Below are 21872 nucleotides of genomic sequence, written 5' to 3'. Positions count from 1 at the left end.
AAACTTAAAAGACTAGACAAAAAAATCAATTCTCACACCCCATGGCCTTCAGTGCCTACATGCATCCATTACTGGGGACGCTAACTATGGAGAAGTCTCGACTTCCACCAAAAGAGGAAGCACAGAAGTACCCCCTTTCTGTTTCCACCACCCATTGTGAATTACAACAGTATGTACAAGCAGGTTTTTTTTTTTGTTTCATTTTGCTTTGTGTTTTTTTGAGACAGAGGTCTTGGTATATATACCCCTGCTGCCTCCACCTCCCGAGTGCCGGGGTTACTTATAGGCCTGTACCACACCTGGTTCAATGTCTACTTTTTCTTAGAAAGATCCTGTTGAAAAGTAGCACAGGCGGCCCAAATGAAGGCTCTTCTACTACAAGGCAGACCTTCTGTGGGGCTTAGGGGAGCTGAGAATGGTTCAAATAGCACAGAGGTAAGCATGAGATAGACTGTTCACAAAGTGTCCATGAGCAGTGAGGACATGAGGCCACTGTGAGATACACACAGAATGCTAAGTGTGTGAGAACTGAGGTCTGTAGGGATCAAGAAGCCTATTCTGCCACTCTGGCTAAATTTTTAAAAACAAATACAAACAGATGTTCACTGCAAATTTAAGACCATGAAGGAAATCAGAAGTAAAAGTGTTACATATGCAACTGAATTTTAAGAAACTAAATTAGAAATTCATGCTGGGAGGCATTTTATTTTTCAAATCTCAAGTTGAGTCAATTAGTGGACATCTATTATTTACCAAGCCTGTTGGTCACCATCTCCCCCTTCTACCCCCCCATCTCTGTGGTACTGGGGATTGAACTCAGGGCCTCAAACTTGCTGAGCAAGTGCTCTTACCACCTGAACCGTGCCCCCAAGTCCTTTAGCTTGTTTTTCTCAGATAGGATCTCAAGCTAATTTTGCACAGGCTGGCCTCGAACTGAGACCTGCCTACCTCTGCCTACAGAGCTGGGACCACAGATGTTTGCCACCACACCCAGTTTGCTTCATCAGATAGGGTCTTGCACTAACATTCCCTAGATTGGTCTCAAACCATGATCCTACCTTTGTCTCTGGAGTAACTGGGATTGCAGACACAGACCACCATAACCAGCCACTACTCCTCATTTTTATGTGTACTCAACAAGGGCAATTAAGAACCTCAAAATGGAAATCCTTTACCCAAGGAAAGAGTGCATGAATTTTAAGTTCAAAGCATGGTAATGTTTTTCCTAGAGGATGTTGGCATATAAAACACTGACACAGTATGCCTGAGACTGAAGCCAAAATACACTGATTAGAGCTCAATTGCACTTGTCTGAGGTGACTTGTACTTGTCACCATAGTGCACTTCTCCCGGCAGCGGTTCTCCCAGTCATGGCATGAAAAGCTCCTGGTAAGATTATGTAGACAGCATGCTGAGTTGTTCCTGAAGATTAACCAGAACAGGAACAAAGCCACACGGCTCTGATGGAGCAGGTGCAGCTCTTGTTCTCAAGTTCATCATCATACTATCTTGAGCAAATGGCTGATGAACAGAACACATACAAACACAAAAACACATGCAAGCTTACTTGCAGGGCCTCACATGAACAAACCCCATCGTGGGGAAATCACCCCAAAATGCCACGAAAACCAACTGCTCAAGGAACTTCAGACTTTCTCTCACTCCTTAGTTCTATGTTCATATCTATTATGTCTGTTTTCTGATCAAGCTACATTTTGATACTGACTTGAACTGTCATTATGAAAGTCATTTTAAAGTATAAATTTTGTAGTATAACTTGCTTCCAGAGATCAGTTTATATTCAATGCAGAGACCTAGTCATTGCTATGAAGATATTTTATGTCAATGTCCTTTCCAAGGAAAAACTGCTCGAACTGACACTACTTGAAAGTACTTTATGAAAGCAGAGATGCTACCTTCTGAGTGGGTAACTTTCAGATTCATGATCCCAAGTTAAAAAAACAGGAGAGAAAGAATACATTTTTAAGAATACTCCTTTAAGAGCTGGCTTACCCAGAAGTTTCTGAAATGCTGCTTTAATGAGTACAAGCTGTACACTAAAAACATCGTCTAATTAATGAGGTCCAAGCTATGTATCCTCATACAGCCAAGATACCACACGGGCTTGTAAAAAAAAAAAAAAAGTTTCTCCAACAAAGTGAAAAAAGGGGCAGCCTCAACTTTTCTAAATATTTGTATATGTGAATTTATTTTTAAAAGTATTTTATGTGCATGGCTCAATGAGTATTACCTTTATTTTTACTGTCATTAGAATTAAAAAATTGTAACAAAGTGAGTAATTCAGATATAGCAAAAAAAAAAGTAAATCAAAACAAAATGCCAGAAAATGCAAACAAGTCAAAGAATGGAAATAATTATGTATCTATTCAAACAAGAGCCACTCCACTTAGAATACCCATGTTTGTCCCAATGCGCCACATTTCACACGCAGACTGTGACAGTGGCAAAGGTGCAAGGGCTGGACATGCCTATCTGTGCTTAAATGCATGAGTGACATGCAGATTACATCCAGGGACTCTCAGCTACACAAAGCACTGAACATGAAGCAGCTTTATGTTTGTAATGACATCACAGTGAACAGACAAAGAAGAGACACTAAACGTTTTGAAGTCATGTGCACTGTGGCTCAAACAGACCCTGTCGTGATGAAAGGTAATGTAAGCAAACACACTGGGCTCCAGTCACACTTGTTTCAGTCAGCACACTTTTTTTAGGCTGAGCACCACGATGTGCAGTTTGGGAAAGATGCAAACCGAGCTACCCTCTGAAGACCAGCTTGACTCCAGCAGAATCTGTGCAGCAGCAGGTTTAGGAAATATAAAGAAACACTTTCAGGAAAGTCAAGCAGTAAGAAATTGGCAACTTGATAACATTAAAAACACTGAGACTAGTTTTAAAAACTACCTTGGTCTGTATTTCTGAGTCTAATTAGAATATTGACATCTTTTTCAAAACACAAAATAGAATTTAAGGGTAACAAGGGAAAACAAAGCACAAAGCACTTTTAAAGGGCTCTTAAACTACAAGCTAATACAAGGGCTACACAACTGACCCATGAGTGTATAATCACACCAGTACTTACTACCATCTCACTGTTAGCCAGGCATTAAACAAAGCCGCAGAGATTTTAAACTGTAAATGGTTTCAAGAGGCTTTAAAATATGTCTAAAAACTACAGTGGAACATGGTACAAGTAGCAATGCTGAACACTTCACCGTTAAGAATCACCACTTAGAGGGCCAGGCATGGTGGTGCACACATGTAGTCCTGACGGCGGAAGCAGGAGGGTTCTACAGCATTAGACTCTGTTCTCAGAGGACAAAGAATCGCCATTTTGAAACGACCTCACTTCATGTAATGCTCATGATTTTCACAGCACCCTTCTAGAAATTATTAGGCCTATGGACTTACAAAACTCTTGATTTTGCTGAACTACTGTTCTGTTGGATACACTCCAGTTATGGTAAACGAGGCACAGCACAGCAAAGAGGAGATGCTGCCTCCACCCAGACGGACATTAGTTCAGTGTCCTCCTGCATCGCTACAGTTGATTTTTTGAACACCAAAGCACTGGACCTGTGATCAACCTCAGCAAGTCTCACCTGGGTTCTGAGTTCATCATTTCAATGGATTACCTCACACTCACTTCTCTCCTGCCATGGCCAGACATCTACCTCTGGTTAAGGCATTTTAATATGTGGACACAGGCAGTTCTCTCCCGTGAAAGGCAGACTTTCCCAAATAACAGAATGGCCAGTGACTGTGGCTAAGCAAAATTCTAAAGCTGCCTTTAACAAAGGGAAAATTAAAAAAAAAAAAACAAAAACCCATAGGTCACCCTGAAATAGAGGAGCCTATTAGGGAAGAAGAAGGGATCAAGATGAGAGGAGAGGAGGAACAGGGGAGGGCAGCTGGGAGATGAATATGATGAGTGTGTGTAAATGCTCATGTCACAGTGCAAACCCATTATTTTGGACAACTAATATATACTAAAAAGTAAAAATAAAGTTTTTTTTTTTTTAAAGGGGAGAATAATACTTTAAGTATGTAACCAAAGTAACTTACCTGAACTCCTCCACTTCAAATTAATAAACTTGCATCACCACAGAAGGCACAGAGGCCAGATGAGGTCACATCCTCATGCCAGTGGTGACGGTACCAGGAACAGCTGCCCTCCCCAATATGAAAAGATGTTTTACTGCCTGGTCACTGACAATTTTTATAAGCTCAAGAACATTTGGAAGAAATTAACAAAAAAAAAAAAATTAGGCTTGATGGCAGATTTCTTTTAATAGTTACATTCTAAACAAACACAGCAAACTTACTAATTCATGGAGGAATGTGAGTGTGAGCACTCACAAGCTGTAGGTACACTTGTATTTGAGCACTCCACAATGTCACAAGGACACCCCTTCATGAGCTGCTCATGCCATCTTCAGTGGCAATACAGGACACTTGCCACCATCCGACACAAGGTGCATCCTGATATGAAGGTGCGCCCGGCCATGAAAAGAGATTGTTAAGGGAAGAGCCCTGCTCGTTGCCACCCCCCAAGGTCTCACCTCCAGTCCTAGCTTTCTTCACTCCCAAGGATTCCGAGTCTTCCAAACATCGCTTTCGATTTGTTCCCACACTAATTCGACTGGGAAATAGGTTCTCTTGACACCCACTCAAGGCGCCATTATGATAGAAACCACTCAGGTGATGACTCTGGATGCTCAAGAGAAACTGGGTACACTCTTGGAAACCCTGGGTTTGTGCAATGTCTGCTGCTGTCAGGCCACTGGCATTTCTTAGGCTGCACAACACAAAAACACTGAATTACATCCCATTGGCATTTGAACCTGGTCTCTGCTCCTGCTGAACTAACTATCTATCTGAAGGTGGTACGAGAAATTCAACAAATTTACATCAAGTCTTCATTAAGGAGGTAGTAAACTACTCTAGCTCTGCTAATAACTTTTCTTATACATATGTGATTTCTAAGCAAGACTTGGGAGATATTAATTTTAAAAAATCAATACACTATTACTTTCAAAAGGCATCTTCCAACTTAACTTCTCAAAATCATGTTTTATGTTAGTCTGAAGAATATAAACTTATGTTAACTTCAGACTAAAAGTGAATGCACTTAACTTTAAGATCCCTCCTTTAGCTTGAGTAGAATCGTAACACACAGAATGTACTACATTGTCCATGGCATTGGTAAGAAGCGGCTTCCTAGAGACAAACGTCAGGCTTTATGCTGACATGTGGCGCTGTAAGTGGAAGTTCAGAAGGATCCTCTGATGTTAATATGAGTTCCACCAGACTCAACATCCGAAAAAGCTCAACTTTATCTTGGTACTTCAGGGCTTGCTTAGGAGAACTTACAGGATTACTCCATGTTGGCATTCCGCTGCATGTGAGTGGATGTTTCCTTTGAAAAGCCTATAACATTGCTTTAAGAACTCATCCACCAGGCTGAGTCCTTCACTCAAAAGAAACTTAGCTGATAACTACAAACTGAAGGTTTTATGTCTTCTGGTGGAATTGAAAGTTCTGAATAAAATGGAACTTGTAAACACGAGGCAACTCAATTAAAATCAAGGCAACAAAGCAACTCTGCATTAAAGTCCCTTTGAAGACAAGAGTACACCTGCTTTGTGTACTAAACCTGCAGAAAAGCAAACACTAGTAACTGCAGGCAAGGGACAGCTTCCACACCTACTCAGCCAGCCATGCTACAGGCCCAACCAAGATGTGATAAAGTGAACGCCTCACTTTGTACAACACAGAAAACCAATCTAAACCCTGATGCTTGTGGCTTCTTAGGGTTACTGTTAAGGGGGGGGGGAAAGGCAATTTGAGAGTAAAAACTATAGGTGTAGGGTCAAAGAATGGTTCTTAACTTACAAGGATAACCACAGCTTGTACTCATATTTGCAGTGACCACAAGCTAAAGCTCTAGCCTCAGAAATGAAAAAAACTGAGTTTCTGGAACCTCACTAAGTGTGTATACTTTTAAAACACAAGATAAAGAAAGGTAACATTTGGAAGAAAGGTCTGAGTCCAATTTAATGAGCTAGAGATAGGACTCAAGAATTTCAAAAATTGATAAAATTTTCTTGTAAATAAAAAAGTAACTATGTCAGGACTAATAGAAACTAAAACATTTTTACTTGCTAAGCATTCCAGTAACATTCATTCCAGCATTTTAATTTTGATATATGAAGTAAAATCTAACTGTACATATCCAAAACAAAGTCCACTGCTTAATATCAGAGCAGGATGACTTTCATTTCACAGGATACCAGAGTGAAGATGGTCTAGACAGGTCTACTCAGCCAAGAAACAAGCTGCTGTATGAAAATTTAAAATCTCTTTAAAATTCGAAAAGATATGGACTGAGAATATAAACAAAGTTCTTTTCTGTAGAAGTGGGTATTGCTCTCCAAAGTCAAAGAACACAGAAACAAGAAGTGACCATTTACTATAAGGACAGTACAGAGTATTCATGAGGGGATCAAAGAATGGCACGTACAATAAGACATGTGAAGAGCATGGCGGTATGGGACCACCAAGGAGTATAGGGCCTGGAGCAGGTCTGCTGCACCCAGACAACACTGGTTGGGCCCTGCCACACCTGACTGCCCAACAAAAGCAGTCAACACTGGAACATCACTGAACTTACGCCAGACTCCTGAGTCTGAGGCATTATCTTCTAAACTTAGAAGAGTCAAAAGAAGGATGACAACCAACTTCTGCTGTGTGTCCTCACATACAGAGCAAGGGAGCAGTCACAGCAACTAGAAATAAAACTGAGCTTCTCCTGGCAGTTTCTGCTTAATTTTAGGGGACCAGAAGTTAAACATGAAAGGGAGATTAAAAAAAAAATTCTAGACATCAGAATCTGGGCTATACACTGACTGTGAAAGAACTAGTGATGACAGTAATTCTGCTCAATGTGTAAGTGATACTACCTGCATGGTATTATCAGAAATAGAAACACACAATACCCTTTCTCTGCTCCTAGTAACAGGAGATTGCAACTATATGGCGTTTCATGTTTCTAAGGACTGAGGGCACAAAGTAATGGTTTAACTTTCCTGTCCCCAGATGTCCTCCTACCACTTCCTCTCCTGCCCACCTCCTCTCACAGCCTGCACACTCTATTCCTGCTGGCCACCCTTACTCTCCTATGCTCAAGTTAAAAACCTCCACACGCAGCTTTCTACATGTGGTGCACATCGCAGGAACTGGCCCAAATCCATCCTCAGGACACCTGATCTAGAGCCAGCAATTCTTCTGTAAGGGGCCACAAAGGAAATACATCAGGAACCAAGCTGATGACCCACTTTTTGTTTCAATGACTTTTTGTATTGTTTGTTTAGTCTCCTTTTCATTAATTTCTCCCCTTATCTTTATTATTCTTTCCATCTGCTTTTGTGTTTGTTTGATTTGTTCTTAGTTTTCTTACCTGGGGAGCCTCATGAGGTTATTTATCATGAGATAAATATTCATGCCAGCATTTTATCATGAGATAAATAACCTCTGAGTGTGGCTATGTTCTGTAAGACTTTGTGGACACTGAAATCTGAGTATCATATAATTTTATGTGTTACACAATACTGCCACTCTTCTGATTTCTGTTCAACCATCATCTAAACAGTAAAAACCATTCTTAGCTTATAGGCCACAAAAAAGTCAGGAAGTGGCCTAAATGTGTCAACTAACACTTAACCAAACTGATACCCCCACTTTTTGTTTCAATGATTCTTTATATTGTTTAGTTTCCTTTTTGTTAATTTCTGCCCTGATCTTTTTATTCTTTCCATCTGCATTTGTGTTTGATTTGTTCTTATTTTTCTAAGAGTGTGGGGTGCCTCATGGAAGTGTTAAATGAAGGCACCCACAGGCATTGACCTTTTCTCTCAGCACTTCCCTTCCTGTGTCCCAAGGTTCTGTAAGTTGTGCCTTCATTTTTGTTTGATTCTAGGAATTTTTTGATTTCTCCACTTACTTCTTCAGTGACCCACTAATCATTCAAGAGTGACTGCTCAGTCTCCATATGTTTGGATATTTTCTGGTTTCTCTCAGTACTGATTTCTAGTTTTACTCTATTGCAGTCTGATAAAATATGGGAAATCATTTCCCCTTTCTTGTATTTGTTAAGACTGCTTTATGTCTGAAGAGATCATCTACTTTGGAGAAAGTTCCATGAACTGCTGATGAGAACATGGAGTATTCTGTAGCTGTTAAGTCTACTTGATCTACTTCTCTCTACTCTTAACGATGGACTTACTGTAAGGAGCCTTCCTAGTAATTCCATGCACTATTCAATTCACAATTCAAACAACAAAACCTTTTTGACAGCAGCCAAATCTGTCACAAAATGTTAAAAATCAAGAAAATTATCAGGGGTTGAGCAGAGCACTGCAGCCCCACGCCTACTTGCTCTAGAGCCTCAGTGTCACGCAGGCAAGGGTCAGTATACAAGTGAGGACTACAGCAGATTCTGAGCGCCTCAGACTATTTCATTTCAAATGTATCAGAGTGGCTGAAAATTATGTGGGCTTCCAAATTAAAATCAGAATCACTAAAATAAATAGTTCTCAAAATACTTTTCTTTTTTTTTTACAGTGCTAGGGATAGAGCCCTGGTCATGGCTTATGCACCATTAGCTCTCAAAACACTGATTTTCAGTAAAAGAGACTTAAGTCTCTAAACTGTTTTCATATTTGCTAAACTAAACTTTTTTTGTAGCACCAGGGTTTGAACTCTGGGCCTCACGCTTGCTAGGCAGGTGCTCTACCTGCCTCTAAGTGAACCACTCCTTCAGCCCTCTTTTGGTTGGGTATTTTTTGAGATAGGGTCTGACAAACTATTTGCCCAGACTGGCTTCGAACCACCATCCTCCTGATCTCGACCCCTTGAGTAGCTAGAATTACGAGTGACTGTGGAGTCGCTGTGGCCAGGTTGAATTTTGGTGTTTTAATAGGTGAAAAAGTTACCCTGGTTAAAATGCATCAAATTTATTAAGACTTCACTCTCTAAGAAGGTGTTAAATCTAAAGTTGCATGGGAAAGAGGCACCTGACTGAGACGGCTGACTTACAGGCTCCATGCTGTTCTACTCAGGTCCAGCACTTGTTAACAGTCTACCTTTGGCCTGCGTTCCGTGAACACTCACCGATGTGCTATGTGACTACATTCCTATTAACCTCCAGTGAGCTACTGGTAAGGACAAAGCTGTTGTGGACTGTGGGGAATTTAAACTATAGGGAGAAATTGTTAAAAGTGTCCTCATAAGCTATAATTTGAATGGAAACTACGATAGAGATGAAACTGTGGATACTGTACTTTTTAGACTGCATCCTTAGAACATGTACACTTCAGTGTAACACACTTGGGCGCAGACTTGTGAGTGATCTACAGTTTCTCTCCGTCCGTATCTGACAACCAAGGAGTGTACTGGGAAATCACATGAAAGCCCTTGTCAGTCCACCCTAACATTCATTTAAATTTTTGAAAACGGACAGAGATTTCAAGAAATGAGAGAACAGCCAACTTGGTGTTCAAATTGGTTCTAATTTCATTTAAGTTTTAAAAATTGATTTTGTTTAGAAGGCAGTTGGCAGACTCAGACTTTTACACTGGTAATAAATTTGCTGCAATTTCTTATGGAAATCATGTCAGTTGTTCCTATCTGTCAATCCCAGCTCCTGGAACCGTCAACAAGACTAAAAAGTAGTCCCGGGAAGGACACCCAATTTCCCCCCACCACTTCCTAGCAGTGTCTTTGCCTGTGCCAGAATCAGAATACTAGTACACGGGAAGAACAAACAACCTTCGCTACAATCTATTCTGTCAAGCGACTGGCAAAAATGAACCAAGCTGGTGTCAACTGTACTCAAGTTAAAACACAAACACTGGTACGTTCTGTAAGGATATTCTGAATCCAGTATTTAAATTTTATTACAACTAGGAATTCCTCCCAAGGAACCTTAGAATAAACTCCATACCGAGAGTAACTAAGATTTTCCACTTACATTGCCACACACCAGAATAGAAAGAAGCCATTTAATTTAAGAAAATCACAGATCGGGAAATATCTGGAATACAATTTTTAGAATCTGAGGTGTCCTATCACCTTCAGAATTGTTTTATTAATGCCATGTGACAATAGAATAAGCACAGTTTTTATATAAATAATATTTCTGTTAAAACTCTGATCTCGATTTAGCTATTGTTAGTTTACAAATAAAGGTAGGTATCATAAATTAGGGTAAGCAAAGCATGCAAATCTAGACTCTATTTCTGAACTCCTAGATTAGCATTAAAACCAATCACCGCAACAAATACCTCAACAGTAAGCCTTGTGTGCAGAAAGGAAGCCATACTGAGCATTCAATGCCACAACCGTAAGGTTTCGGAGAGGCACCTGTGGCAGTGTCAGCAGTTTCTATACGAATGCTCCCCTTTCTAGGATTACTTGAAAAAATCAAGTCAATTCGAATTACGTAGCTGTAAAACATTGACATGTGTAGATTTTACAGGTTCAGAATCTTCTGTGTGACTTAAAACGGGCAATGGTTTATACACAGGAAACTTAAGTAATAAGGGATCACATTTGCAGGCAACAATTGGATTAAAAATACATATAAACACATGAGGTGCAGAAGCAGTCACGGAGCTAAGCTGCTGACAGGTGACCACCCTGACCACGAGCGAATGCTCTACAGCACGCCTTTAAGTTACCTCTTGTAACTTTAGCATGAAGCCAATTTAAAGATGTCAATCATTTCAACAAAAGATTAACAGTATGGACTAAAAACCATCAACTCACGATTCTGGTTACTTTAAAATTTGGTATGCTGTATCGCAAATACATTAGTAACTATTCCTAGATGGAAATAAGCAAATAAATGGAATCATTAAAGATAGATTAAAGCATTACTAAATGTCCATTTGTACAGACAAAACATTAGCAAACATCTGAAATTACTTGAGCAAAACAAATACATGTGTACTTTTAACCCTTTGGTATCCAAATATACTCCAGTTAACAACAGAAAAAACAATTTTTTAAAAAAGTTTCGACCTCATAAATTTGGTGCCAAGTTTTCATTTCAAGTTCAGCATTTACTGAGAACAGTTTTAGGTTATAATTGAACCATAATTATGTTTGCATACATTAAAGTATAAGAACATCATCCAAGGAATTTGATGAAATAGTTGGCTTGCTTGCACTGTAATTTAGCAAAGGAGAAATACAGGGATCTAAAGATTTTACCTAAAGATTTGCACTATCTTTATATAAAAGCAGTACTTAAGGAAGTGTTGAAATCTATGTATGATTCAAGCTGTTACAAAAAATGATCAAAATTCGAAGCTAAGTTTGTCAGCAGCTCCAGAGCAAACTGTCAGATGACGTCTGCTCCGCCTAGTGGGCAGAACTGAAAGCAGCTGTCTCAGGAGGCCTTCCTGTAGCCCCCGTAAGAAGACAGAAGGAGCAGAAGTAGCAAGACCAGACAAGTCTGCAGGAGTGACAATCAGACAAGGGAACAAGTACCAGGATGTGAGGATGACCAGAATTCAGAGCACTTGTAACATCAGAATACTAACTCTGAGTGGTAATCCTAATAAATCCTGTAACTGAAGAGTAAATAAGTAAACAATGTACAAAAGCCACAGATTCCAAAAATGCGTGGCTACGACAGTAAACCGGGGTTACATTTCTGCCCATAACCAAAGCTGCAAGTCAATTTCTGACACTAATGATACTAAGTACACTCATCATGTGTTATTTGCCCTGGTGAAAATTTTGTTTCCAGGCAGGGCTCTGTGACAAGCAAATAAGCTGCTCATAAAAGGCCATCAAAACCAAACCATTCCATTTTAACTAAGAATTTGTAAAAGCTCAGTGGCTTGGTTGTTATCACATTTTGGAGTTCCATTATTACAGACAACTGTGCCTGTTTTCTTAAGCAAGAAAGCTTGTTCTAGAGTGAGTCACTGACTCAGCTTATCTCAGACTACATCTCCTTCTCCAGCTGTCCAGTGGTCACAGTGAAGCTCTTCTGGTTTAAGAAACTATGTCAATGAAAGGTAGCCCACCTGATCTGGAACCACAGAACAAGAACTTCGAAAGAAGCCTTCTCCACAGAGGGAGGAGACTAGCATCCACACCATATGCAATTAGACAGGAGCCAATGTGCCTATAGTGCAAGTGATTCTGGTTTCACACACATCTAGGAAATCCCTTTATTTCTATCCAAAGGAATAAAGCAAAGCTACTTAACATTTGGTTGATATGGGAAATTCTACACTTTCTCAAGAAAATAAAAACAAATTAAGTAGTCAAGTGCTAAAAGTAAAGCTAATTCAAGGCCCTAAATCTATGTTAACAATTAAATGTCTGTAGTGAAATCTAAATTATCAGCAGATAATCAGCAAATACTTTAATCTTTCTCCAAACTCACATTAACTTAACCTCATGCTGTTACTTATTCTATCATCCAAAAGAAAAACAAGGCAACACTGTCCATTGTTGGGACATGTCCTTCTAATCAAAAGCTCAGAGTGAAGCAAGCACAAACATGGGCTACAATGGAACCCTCTCAGGTAAGGACTAAGAATCACCACAATTTCAAATCTTAGACACAGGTCTAGGTGCTTTAAGGTATACAAACAAGCAGTCTGGTCACAGAACTAAGATTTGATCCCGTGTATTTTAAATTTTTGATGTAAATAATGGCAAGTATTAATGACCATCCATCCACAAGCCAGACACACAAGCTTACATGGAAAAGATAACTTGGCACCAAAACTCAAGATTTAAATTAAGAGAAGAAAACAAAAGTCCATTAACATACTCACGTGTGATGCTAGAATATTTACTACGATGCACAGCAGCTGAAATGCGTTATCTTACAGTTGCAACCTACATTAACAAGTAAGTGATGTAACAATCCGTTCTAGCCATGGACACTTAGTGCACTTGCCCTCATTCCCTACTTGATGACCAAAGGAAGCACAATTCCAGACTTTGGCCACTTTCTTATAAAAAGTAAGATTAGGAATTAAGAGCAAAATCAATAATTTAAAATAGTAGTATGAGGCACCTTTTAAATCTACTCACAGAAGGAAAATTTTATATTATCTCCTGAATGTTATAAAATATAAAATGAAGAATTAACAATTTGGCCCATCCTGAACTAGGGAAAAAAATAATTTAAGTAAATTAATTCTATGCCTTTGATCTTTACCAAAAATGTAAATAAATAAAAATAAGGTCTATTATTTGCTAGGACTACACTTGACCATATGAGCAGCAGTACAGGAAATAAAACAGACCTAAGTACCATGGGGGGTGGGGGGCAGGGGGAGGATTCAAACGGTTACTGTTGGCAGACTACATGGGGTAAAGTATGTGCAGAACAGATCCCACAAAGCAATTTTCAACTTAGCTCACTGGCAAAAACTGACATGTCACCTAGATGTTAAGACTAAGTAACCACATACACAACAGCAATAAATCAGATTACTTGTGTTCTATCCCAGGCCAAAGATTTAAAATTTTAAGAATTGCTTTTGGCTAGGTAGCTTAGAGGCTGAATGATTCTTCTAAAGAAAAAAACAGTGAAAGCTCAGTCCAGGGCAGTCACCATAATGCAGGGTCTCGAGGGGGTGGCTCCTGTACTGAGATGGGGAACAGACTGGCACGCGAGGCCATGCTCAGCCACACCTGGTGGAAAAGAGACACTTGAGGGTCCTGTAACCAAGGACAGAATTGTAAATAAAAGATGCTCATATTTTAAAAGACACCTACTTTAAAAAAAGGACATAGTGATATTTATTGGCTTAAAGGATTAAGCTACCCATTAAAATGAATAAAACTAACACCTATGCAATAAAATGTTTAGACCAATTAGAATATTGTTCAGAAAGTAAGTTGTTAAAAAGGTCAAATTTTAATTATTATTTCCATAAATGGTAATTAGGCAGTTTAATAAATTATGTTATATATGACTCTGTATTTTATAATCAAAGCTTGTTAAAGAACAGAGTTTTTAATCTAAGCACAACTAATAAAATTCCATCTACAATTTTACTTTAAAGCACGTTTTAAAATTGTATAATACATAGTCACATTATCAACTTCTTACATTCCCTATGTCATAACTACACATGAAGTCCTGCAATCACTAATTAATTCAGGCCATATTTATAACACTAACTCACTATGTAAGTAAAGGATCCAAGTCCAAACTAACTGTAAACCTTGCCCATAATGATGAAATCAAAGAGACTAATCACAGCCTCTGGTACACAGACATGCCTATATGATTTAACCTATGTGGTTTTGCTGTGTAGAATCTAGTTCAAAACTGACTGCAATACAGAGTCAAACAACGAAATGGAAACCAAAGGGTTAAACTGAATTAGTTTGTGGGTCTTACTTCTCCCCGAGTCTAAATTTGTACATTTCCAATTAGAATAATGTGATTTCTAATTACTTTCTATAAATTAATTTGTAACACTTAAGGTAAAATTTAAAAAGCTGATATCAGTTATTTTGGTTATTAAGCTCTTTAGCTTACACTCAACATTTAATGATGAAAAACCGCATCCATTTTGTTAATGCTGTGAACTGCAGAAGAAAAATTTTTATAATATAAATCTTTGAGAAAGTTACAACAAATGAATTTAACACTGAAATAAATGTACAATGTCGTAACTAGCTAATGATTTACATATAAGATCACATTTCTAACTTCATTTAAAACATAAGATTTATCTAGCTGATGCACACAGGACTAAAACAAGGATACTCTAAAATTCCATCAGCATCAAAAACTGATGTTGAAATCATCAAGTACAGGTGTTCAGTCTTTAACGCACACCGTCCCATTCTATAAGGAGCTCAAGGTATAACACCCTCACACTTTCTAATATGGGGATATCAGGACTTAGAGGTGCTTACTGTCCTCAAGACTGTTTTGAGCAAGACAGGCCTGCAGAGATTTTATTCCAATCCATGTCCCTTGTTTTCAAACTAAAACATAGCAAAGAAAAGTGTGAAGACCTGCCACAATGACACAACTAACTAGTGGCAAAGTCACTGATGTCAAGTTCCAAATCTAATCAGCTGACTGTTCTTTCCATACTAATAATACTCTCTCATAACAAGAATTCTGAGGCTATTGTGAAATTAAGCCTCATTCTGCTAGTGGTCAACTTAAACCACATAATTTTCCTTACTAACACCAACTGATCCACAAGGCAAAATTGTACCACTAACTTTAAAAACAAATGTGTTTGCTCTAAATGTTTCCTTTCAATACAACGCCTTGACTACATCTCTAGTTGGGAGGAATAATTGAAGATACTTACTCAGCGTGAGCCCCGTTGGCCACCAGGGCAGTGATGCACTCGAGGCTCCCTGAGCGGGCTGCCTTGTGAATGGGAGTTTCCCCCTCACAGTCCTAAAACACAACAGACACTCATTTCTAACAAGACCTTTCCCATTGTAAAGCAGAATAATTATCACAGACCAGAAGGTCTTCTCATTCATCTCTGAAATAAAACAATGTGATGAGCAACAAAAATTGAAGCAGAACACAGATAAATATATCCAGAAGGGAAGATAAAAGTCAGGAGCACATGGTGGTAGGGAGATACTACAAAATATTTAGCTATAGGTCAATAACCAAAAACCTTGGGGCCTCTCCTGTAGTGACTGCATGAATGCCATAAATGGTGATTTACAAATTGTTTATCCTGAATCACAGCACAAATGTGTTACATATAAACCCAAAATAATTATCCCATGACAAGTTAAAAAATTCACATTAAAACAGCAATCTAGGCTGATAAACAGCACATAAAAGCTAACTTCTAATCTGCCTATATTCCTCCACAGCTGCTACAATGCTAACCCCAAGCCACCTGCGTCTTTCTGAATTGAAAACATATTTTAAGCAAGATAGTTTGAGGAAGAAGCAAGAGCATAACACAAGGTTCAGACAGGGCAAGACCTTTGCTTTAGCAGACAGTGGAGGAAGTATGGAGGGGCAAAAGAGACAAGTGAGCAGACTCAGGCAAACACTTTGGAGTGTAATGCAAGTCATTCAAATAAAGATGGATTTGTTTATACTGTATGAATAAAGGAAAAAAAAAAAACCCAAACCAAAATACCCTCTGAAATACAAAGTTCCTAGGCTGTAAGGTCAGTAAGAGATAAACAGTAAATGTAATCAAAGATATGAGCTGGCAAGGATGGGTCATTTCTGTCAGAAACATTAACTTTAGACTTTGTCTAAGACACCCTGAGGACAGAACTGGGACAATAGTGGCGGTTCAGTTGGCAGTACACACTTATTACATGGGAAGGGATAAAGAGCAAAAGCAGGAATCAGGCAATTTTGCACAGGTGCACAACACTGAGAAAACAGTTCATTCATAAATTCAATAACTATCTACGCTCCTCCCCAGCGCACATTAACTCACAAAGGAAAAAAAAAAAACCCATTTCTGAAGAAAGAGAAACAGCTAACCATGTGGCTATTCAAGAACTATCTAGTTACTAATGAACTTGCATGTTTAAAAACATCCAACTATCTTCCCACAGAGGAGGGAGGAAAGAGAAGTGGTCCACAGTAAGGAAAAATAAAATCTCTCAGAAACACTGCCAGGAAAACTGCAACTGAGATGGAGACAAGGTTTTGCAACGTATTACCAAGGAGAAAAAAATTCTAAAAGCCAACCTTAGGACAAAAAAGAAAAGCTCAGCATTCAATACACTACTTCAGAAAGATGGTGGAAATATTAATGGAGAAAAAGCAGACCTGCTTTGTATTATATAAGGACAGCAAGCTTTGAGGGCAGAGCAAACACTGCTGGAAGGAATCTTCAGGCTGGAGAAGATCCTAAGAGGAAAATCACCATGTGAAGAGTGCACAAGTTTCCATTTAGACCTACCACATCTCCAAGGTAGCCGACAGTTTGCAGTAAGATTCTAGCACCGTGCAAACTCAGAGAAAGCAAGCAAGGAGAGGTATTAGCAGATAGGCAGAGTGCCTTGTTTTTTTTCCTTCTTCTTCTTCTGTACTGGGGTTTTGAACTCAGGGCCTTCAGCTAGCTGGGCAGGCACTCTACCACTTTAGTCAATCCTAGCCACACTGACATCTAAATAAGAAAGAGCTGATTTCTAGTTCAGATAGTGGAAACTACAGGTGGCCTACAAATATTTGGCAAGTCTGGTGCATATGGGCATTAAAAATGAAAGCTAGCTTCATTTTCTCTTGAGGGAAGCCTGCAACAAGGAGTCTGCAAACAGCACAGAACTTCTGTCATCTCACAGTTCACCTGACAGATGGCCAAGGAGTCTCTACAAACCTCAAGGAAAATGAACGTCAAACCATCAGCAGTTAACATGCCAAAGGTTAACAGAAAAAACGTTATGGCAGATTCTAAAACTAAACACACACAAACAGCAAAGAATGAGACAAACATGGACCTGACAATACTGAGCTGCCTTAAGGTAGGAAATGAGAAAAATTTTTACTTCATGATGAGCAGTGTGCTGGACACTGCCAGAGGGCTACCGTGACCTCAAGGGCCACCAAGTGCCCGTCAGAAAAGATGAAGATCTATATACAATTAAAAAGAAAGCTAGTACCTGAGATCCAGAACTTAGCTCCAAATATTGGAGACCATGGCAACCTAAGGCCCTTTTGGAATAAATTCCAGGATGGTTAATAAGGGCACCCCAAAACCTTGGGTACACACGTGAGGACCCAGGTCTGTTTAACGGGTGAGTATCTGAGTACATGGAAGGCAGCAGAGAAAGACTTGGGGATCTGCCCTGGGGAGCAGAGTGCAGAAACTGGTGCTACTCAGAGGCAGCCACTGGACAACACATGGTATACTGTAGCCCACATTCTAACCAACTGTTGACAACACCGAGCTGCTCTAAGATGTTGGTTTCTACGTTTAACAAAGCGTGAAAAACAGTTTTAGACCTCTCTAAATTAGATGCTATGTAACAATTTACAGAAAGTTAACATACAGAACATTTTAATACTGCATTTTAATACTTACTAACACTCATGGAATTATCCATATTTTATTGATAGAGATGAAACCACAGTTAAGTGATTTGTTCAAGGCTGGAGCAACAAGTCAGCAGAATCACCAGAACCTGGACTCAAACCCACAGAGCTCAACACGGTGGATAGCAAGGACATGATTCATACGAATCAAAGTTCAAAATAGAGAAACACAAACACCTACAGGTGTGTGTGAGTGTGGTAAGCATAAAAGCTGCCCCTAGTCAGGCACCGGTGGCTCATGCCTGTAATGCTAGCTACTCAAGAGGATCTCAGTTTGAAGCCAGCCTGGGAAAATAGTTTGTGAGACCCTATTTCAAATACACCCAACACGGAAATAGGGCTGGTGGAGTGGCTCAAGTGGTAGACCACCTAACAAGTGTGAGGTCCTGAGTTCAAACCCCACTACCCCCACACCCAAAAAAGAAAACCCAGCAAGTTGCTGTCCCTTCTTCAGAGACATCAGCCTAAAACCCCAGACCTCCCCTCAGTATTTCTTCCCACATGTCTCTCAAGGAGAGGTTCTGCACCCCTTTCCCACTTCCCTTGTTTCAAACCATAGCAAAACACCTTTCCTCAACCACTTTTCTTTCAGGTAGGTAGCTGAGCCATCTTCAGGAGAGGGACTATGGGTTGTCCCTTAGGAAAGAGACAAAAGCAAGAGCCTGGGGGTGTGGCTGAAGTGGTAGAGCACCTGCCTAGCAAGCACAAGGCCAAGTTCAAACCCCAGGACCAACAAAAAACAGCAAAAGGGAGGAAGTAGAGTTCCTTTGCACACAACAGGATCTTGATAACTATTAGTAGAAAAATATGTAAAAACAGGAAAAGAAAAACAAAGGCATAAAGAATAGCTACCAGAGTTGTGGCGTAAGTCCAAGGGCGGATCCACTCTTCAGGCAGAAGGCTGAGTATGGGCTGCTCCAATTCAGACCATATTCTGCATGCTTCTCTACCCAGTGGCCAGTAATATAAACATTCGTGTGTGGGTTTCACTTAGGTGGAAAGATATTTAAAACACACCATGAAAAACCCAGCACACTTACACTCGTCTGTGTACTTTGTCTTAAGTAAGAAGTCCTCAGGTCATTTACTGTTCCCACTCAGTAAATGACATGAAGGGACTTTTCTGTATGCAGTCATCATCTTCAACTTGTGTCTGAAGCAACGTGAGCTCACCCTGCAGCACATGACTCTGGCCATCCCTTTGCTAGCCCAGATGTGTTTTTACAGTATCTGTTAAGTGAAGTTAAGGCAGCTGCAGAAACCCAGCCAAGAAGCCTGGGCTCGAGGCCAGTCACCTTCAATTACCAGCTGTGACCTTGGGCAAGTCACCAGATCTCAGCAGCAGATCTCAGTGAGTCACATAACAGGTGAAAGCGCTCTATAGACAAAACACATGCCTCTGGAAAGAGCCTATTATCCAAATTAACTGAAGGAACAAATCCCAGTTAGCCTCAGGTAAATATATCAAACTCTAATTAAGGGCTCAATTTAAAACAATCCTATGAGTAATAACAGCTGGGAAAAACAAAACAAAAGCAAAGCCAAGGCATAGTACCCTTACCGGTTTGTTAATGTTGGCCCCAGCTTGAATCAGCCAGACCAGGCACTGAGGGTGTCCTCCAAAAGCAGCAATGTGGGCGGGGGTCTGGGCATAGCGGGTAGTGGAGATGTTCAGCGCGGCTCCCGCTCTCACCAACTGGATTAAGCACTCCAACTTTGAACACAGGAGGGGGACGAAACGTGCACATGTCAGCATACTACTGAATACCCCCCAACAACCTCAACTCCGTAATGGTGACAAGGAGCAGTACCAATTTTTTAAGAGAATAAGTACTTCCTTCCCAATATCATGCAAACTTTAAAAGGCATTTGAACATTTCCCGTCACTAGTCTTAAAAAAGGTAGAGAAACAGAAGTGACTAAATGACAACTGCCGTGCTATGGCCAGACCTCAATACTAAGCAAGTTTCTGAGAGTCCATTGCATTCAACCTTTAACAAGCGCCTACCTGTGTCCCGGAATTTTTAGACCCACTTAGGTGTTCTCAGATCCTGGACTGCCCCTTTCACCAACCAGAATGCAGTCAGTGAAGACAATGCTTGGCTGCAAGCACTTCTCTTGTTCAAAAGGACAGACAGACCTCACTAGAAGAACAAACAGCATTCCAAGTTTCCTTTACTTCTCCTCTCTGAGCAACTGAGGTCTAAACTTGCAAAAGACAGATCACTTCAATAAATACTCTTCTGTTGGCTGAAGTACGACAGTTAGGACACACAGATTTAAGACATGGTCTGTCTTCAACAAACTTGAAACGGAGTGAAAGCTGATGAGGCGTGCCGTTATTACTGAGCATCAACACGAACAGGTGTCAAACCCAGTAAAAATGAGCAAAGATGGAAACCCTGAGAAACAGGAATTGAGAGTCTTCTGGACTGAAGCCTGCTATGTATGGGGTCAATTTAAGGAACTGGGCTTGGAATTCAGGTGTTTTAACATCTGTCACCTTGCAAATGCAAGGTGTAACTGGGGATTTAAACAAAGGCTGGTCCCCCAGGAGATAAGCCTCCTAACGTTAGCTAACGGGTACCCCTGGCAGTCTGAGAACGCGAGCCTGAAACCTACCCCAAGGAGGGCAACGGTGGGGCGCCCCGGGTCCTCACGGGTGGGAACCGGCTTCCGAAGGCCCCTCTGCGTCCAAGTTTATACCGGTTACCGTCAAACCAGCTGCAAACAACGGAGTCCCCGCAGTGGGCTCGGAGCAGACTTTTTAAAAAGCGTTTTCTGTTCTGTTAACAGTACTGGGGCTTGAACTGGGGACCGGCGCTCTACACCGACGCCGGTTTTGAAATCGCGGTGACGTGCCCGTGGAAACGCCTCCCCGCGGGGCGCCCGCCAGGCACCGGGCCGGGGCAGAACCAACGGCGCCGCCTTAGAAGAGGCGGCGGCCCCGCGGATGCAAAGCCGTCTTCCTAAAACGCCATCGGGTGGACGGTAAAGGGCCCGATGAGTCCCGAGCGGGAGGCGCCGTCCCCCTGACCGCAGGGGCCCGCGGCCCCGACGCTCCGAGGTCACCGGGAAGCGCGGGGCCACGCCTGCGAGGACGGCGCAGACCGCGCGCCTTCCCCGGCCATAAACAAAAGAGCGCGCGGACCCCGCGCGTCACAGCGAAGTCACCCGGCGCCGGCCCCGCCACGGCGCTCGCCAGGGGCCGGCGAGCCGCGTCCCGCCGCCTTTGAAACGGGAGCCGCCCGGCGCGCGCCGCACATGCGCCCTGGGCCCCTCGGGGCGCCGGCGCCGCAGACCCCGCTTCCGCCTCGCTCTCCCGGCGCGCCCCGCGCCCCAGCCCTCTGGGAGCCCCCACGGGAGAGCTGCGGAAGATGGCGCCTTAAAGCGCCCGCGCCCACCTTGCCGAAGTGTGCGGCCCAGTGCACGGGCGTCCAGCCGTAGAAGGAGTCCTCAGCGGCCAGGTGGGCGGGCGGCGTCTGCGGCAGCAGCGAGCAGAGCGCGGCCAGGTCCCCGTCGCGGCAGGCGCGGTGCAGCGGGAAGCGGAGCGACAGCAGCTCTTCGCTGGAGAAGCCCGCCTCCACGCCCGCGCCTGCCGCGGCCGCCGCCGCCGCCATGATCCGTCACTGGAGGGCGCGGGGGCTGGCGGGGCGAGAGGGCCGGCGAGGGTTCGCGAGGCCGCCGCCCGAGCACAAAGGAAAGGGAGCAGCGCCGCGGCTGTCGCGTCCCATCCGCTGCCCAGCGGAGCGCG

The 21872-nt window shown here is 41.7% G+C and overlaps 1 protein-coding gene across 3 annotated transcripts in view; it reads right to left on the bottom strand.

The window, feature by feature from the left end:
* Nucleotides 1-21872, bottom strand: part of Ankrd10 (ankyrin repeat domain 10) — a 30242-nt gene extending 8370 nt beyond the window's left edge. Inside the window, exons 1-5 of one of the 3 annotated variants that reach the window (XM_074042983.1) lie at nt 21523-21872; nt 19680-19832; nt 15399-15490; nt 10365-10526; nt 4584-4819 (exon numbers count right to left, since the gene is read on the bottom strand). In XM_074042983.1, coding sequence (XP_073899084.1) covers nt 4584-4819; nt 10365-10526; nt 15399-15490; nt 19680-19832; nt 21523-21738 — 859 coding nt within the window. In that variant the 5' untranslated portion in view covers nt 21739-21872. The remainder of the gene's footprint in view (nt 1-4583; nt 4820-10364; nt 10527-15398; nt 15491-19679; nt 19833-21522) is intronic. The other 2 variants (XM_074042984.1, XM_074042985.1) reach the window with 2 other exon arrangements.

Source organism: Castor canadensis, chromosome 10 (genome assembly GCF_047511655.1).
Source record: "Castor canadensis chromosome 10, mCasCan1.hap1v2, whole genome shotgun sequence".
Taxonomy (NCBI): domain Eukaryota; kingdom Metazoa; phylum Chordata; class Mammalia; order Rodentia; family Castoridae; genus Castor; species Castor canadensis.
The sequence above is the reverse complement of the archived record's forward strand: the minus strand, read 5'-3'. Positions and strand labels throughout refer to the sequence as shown.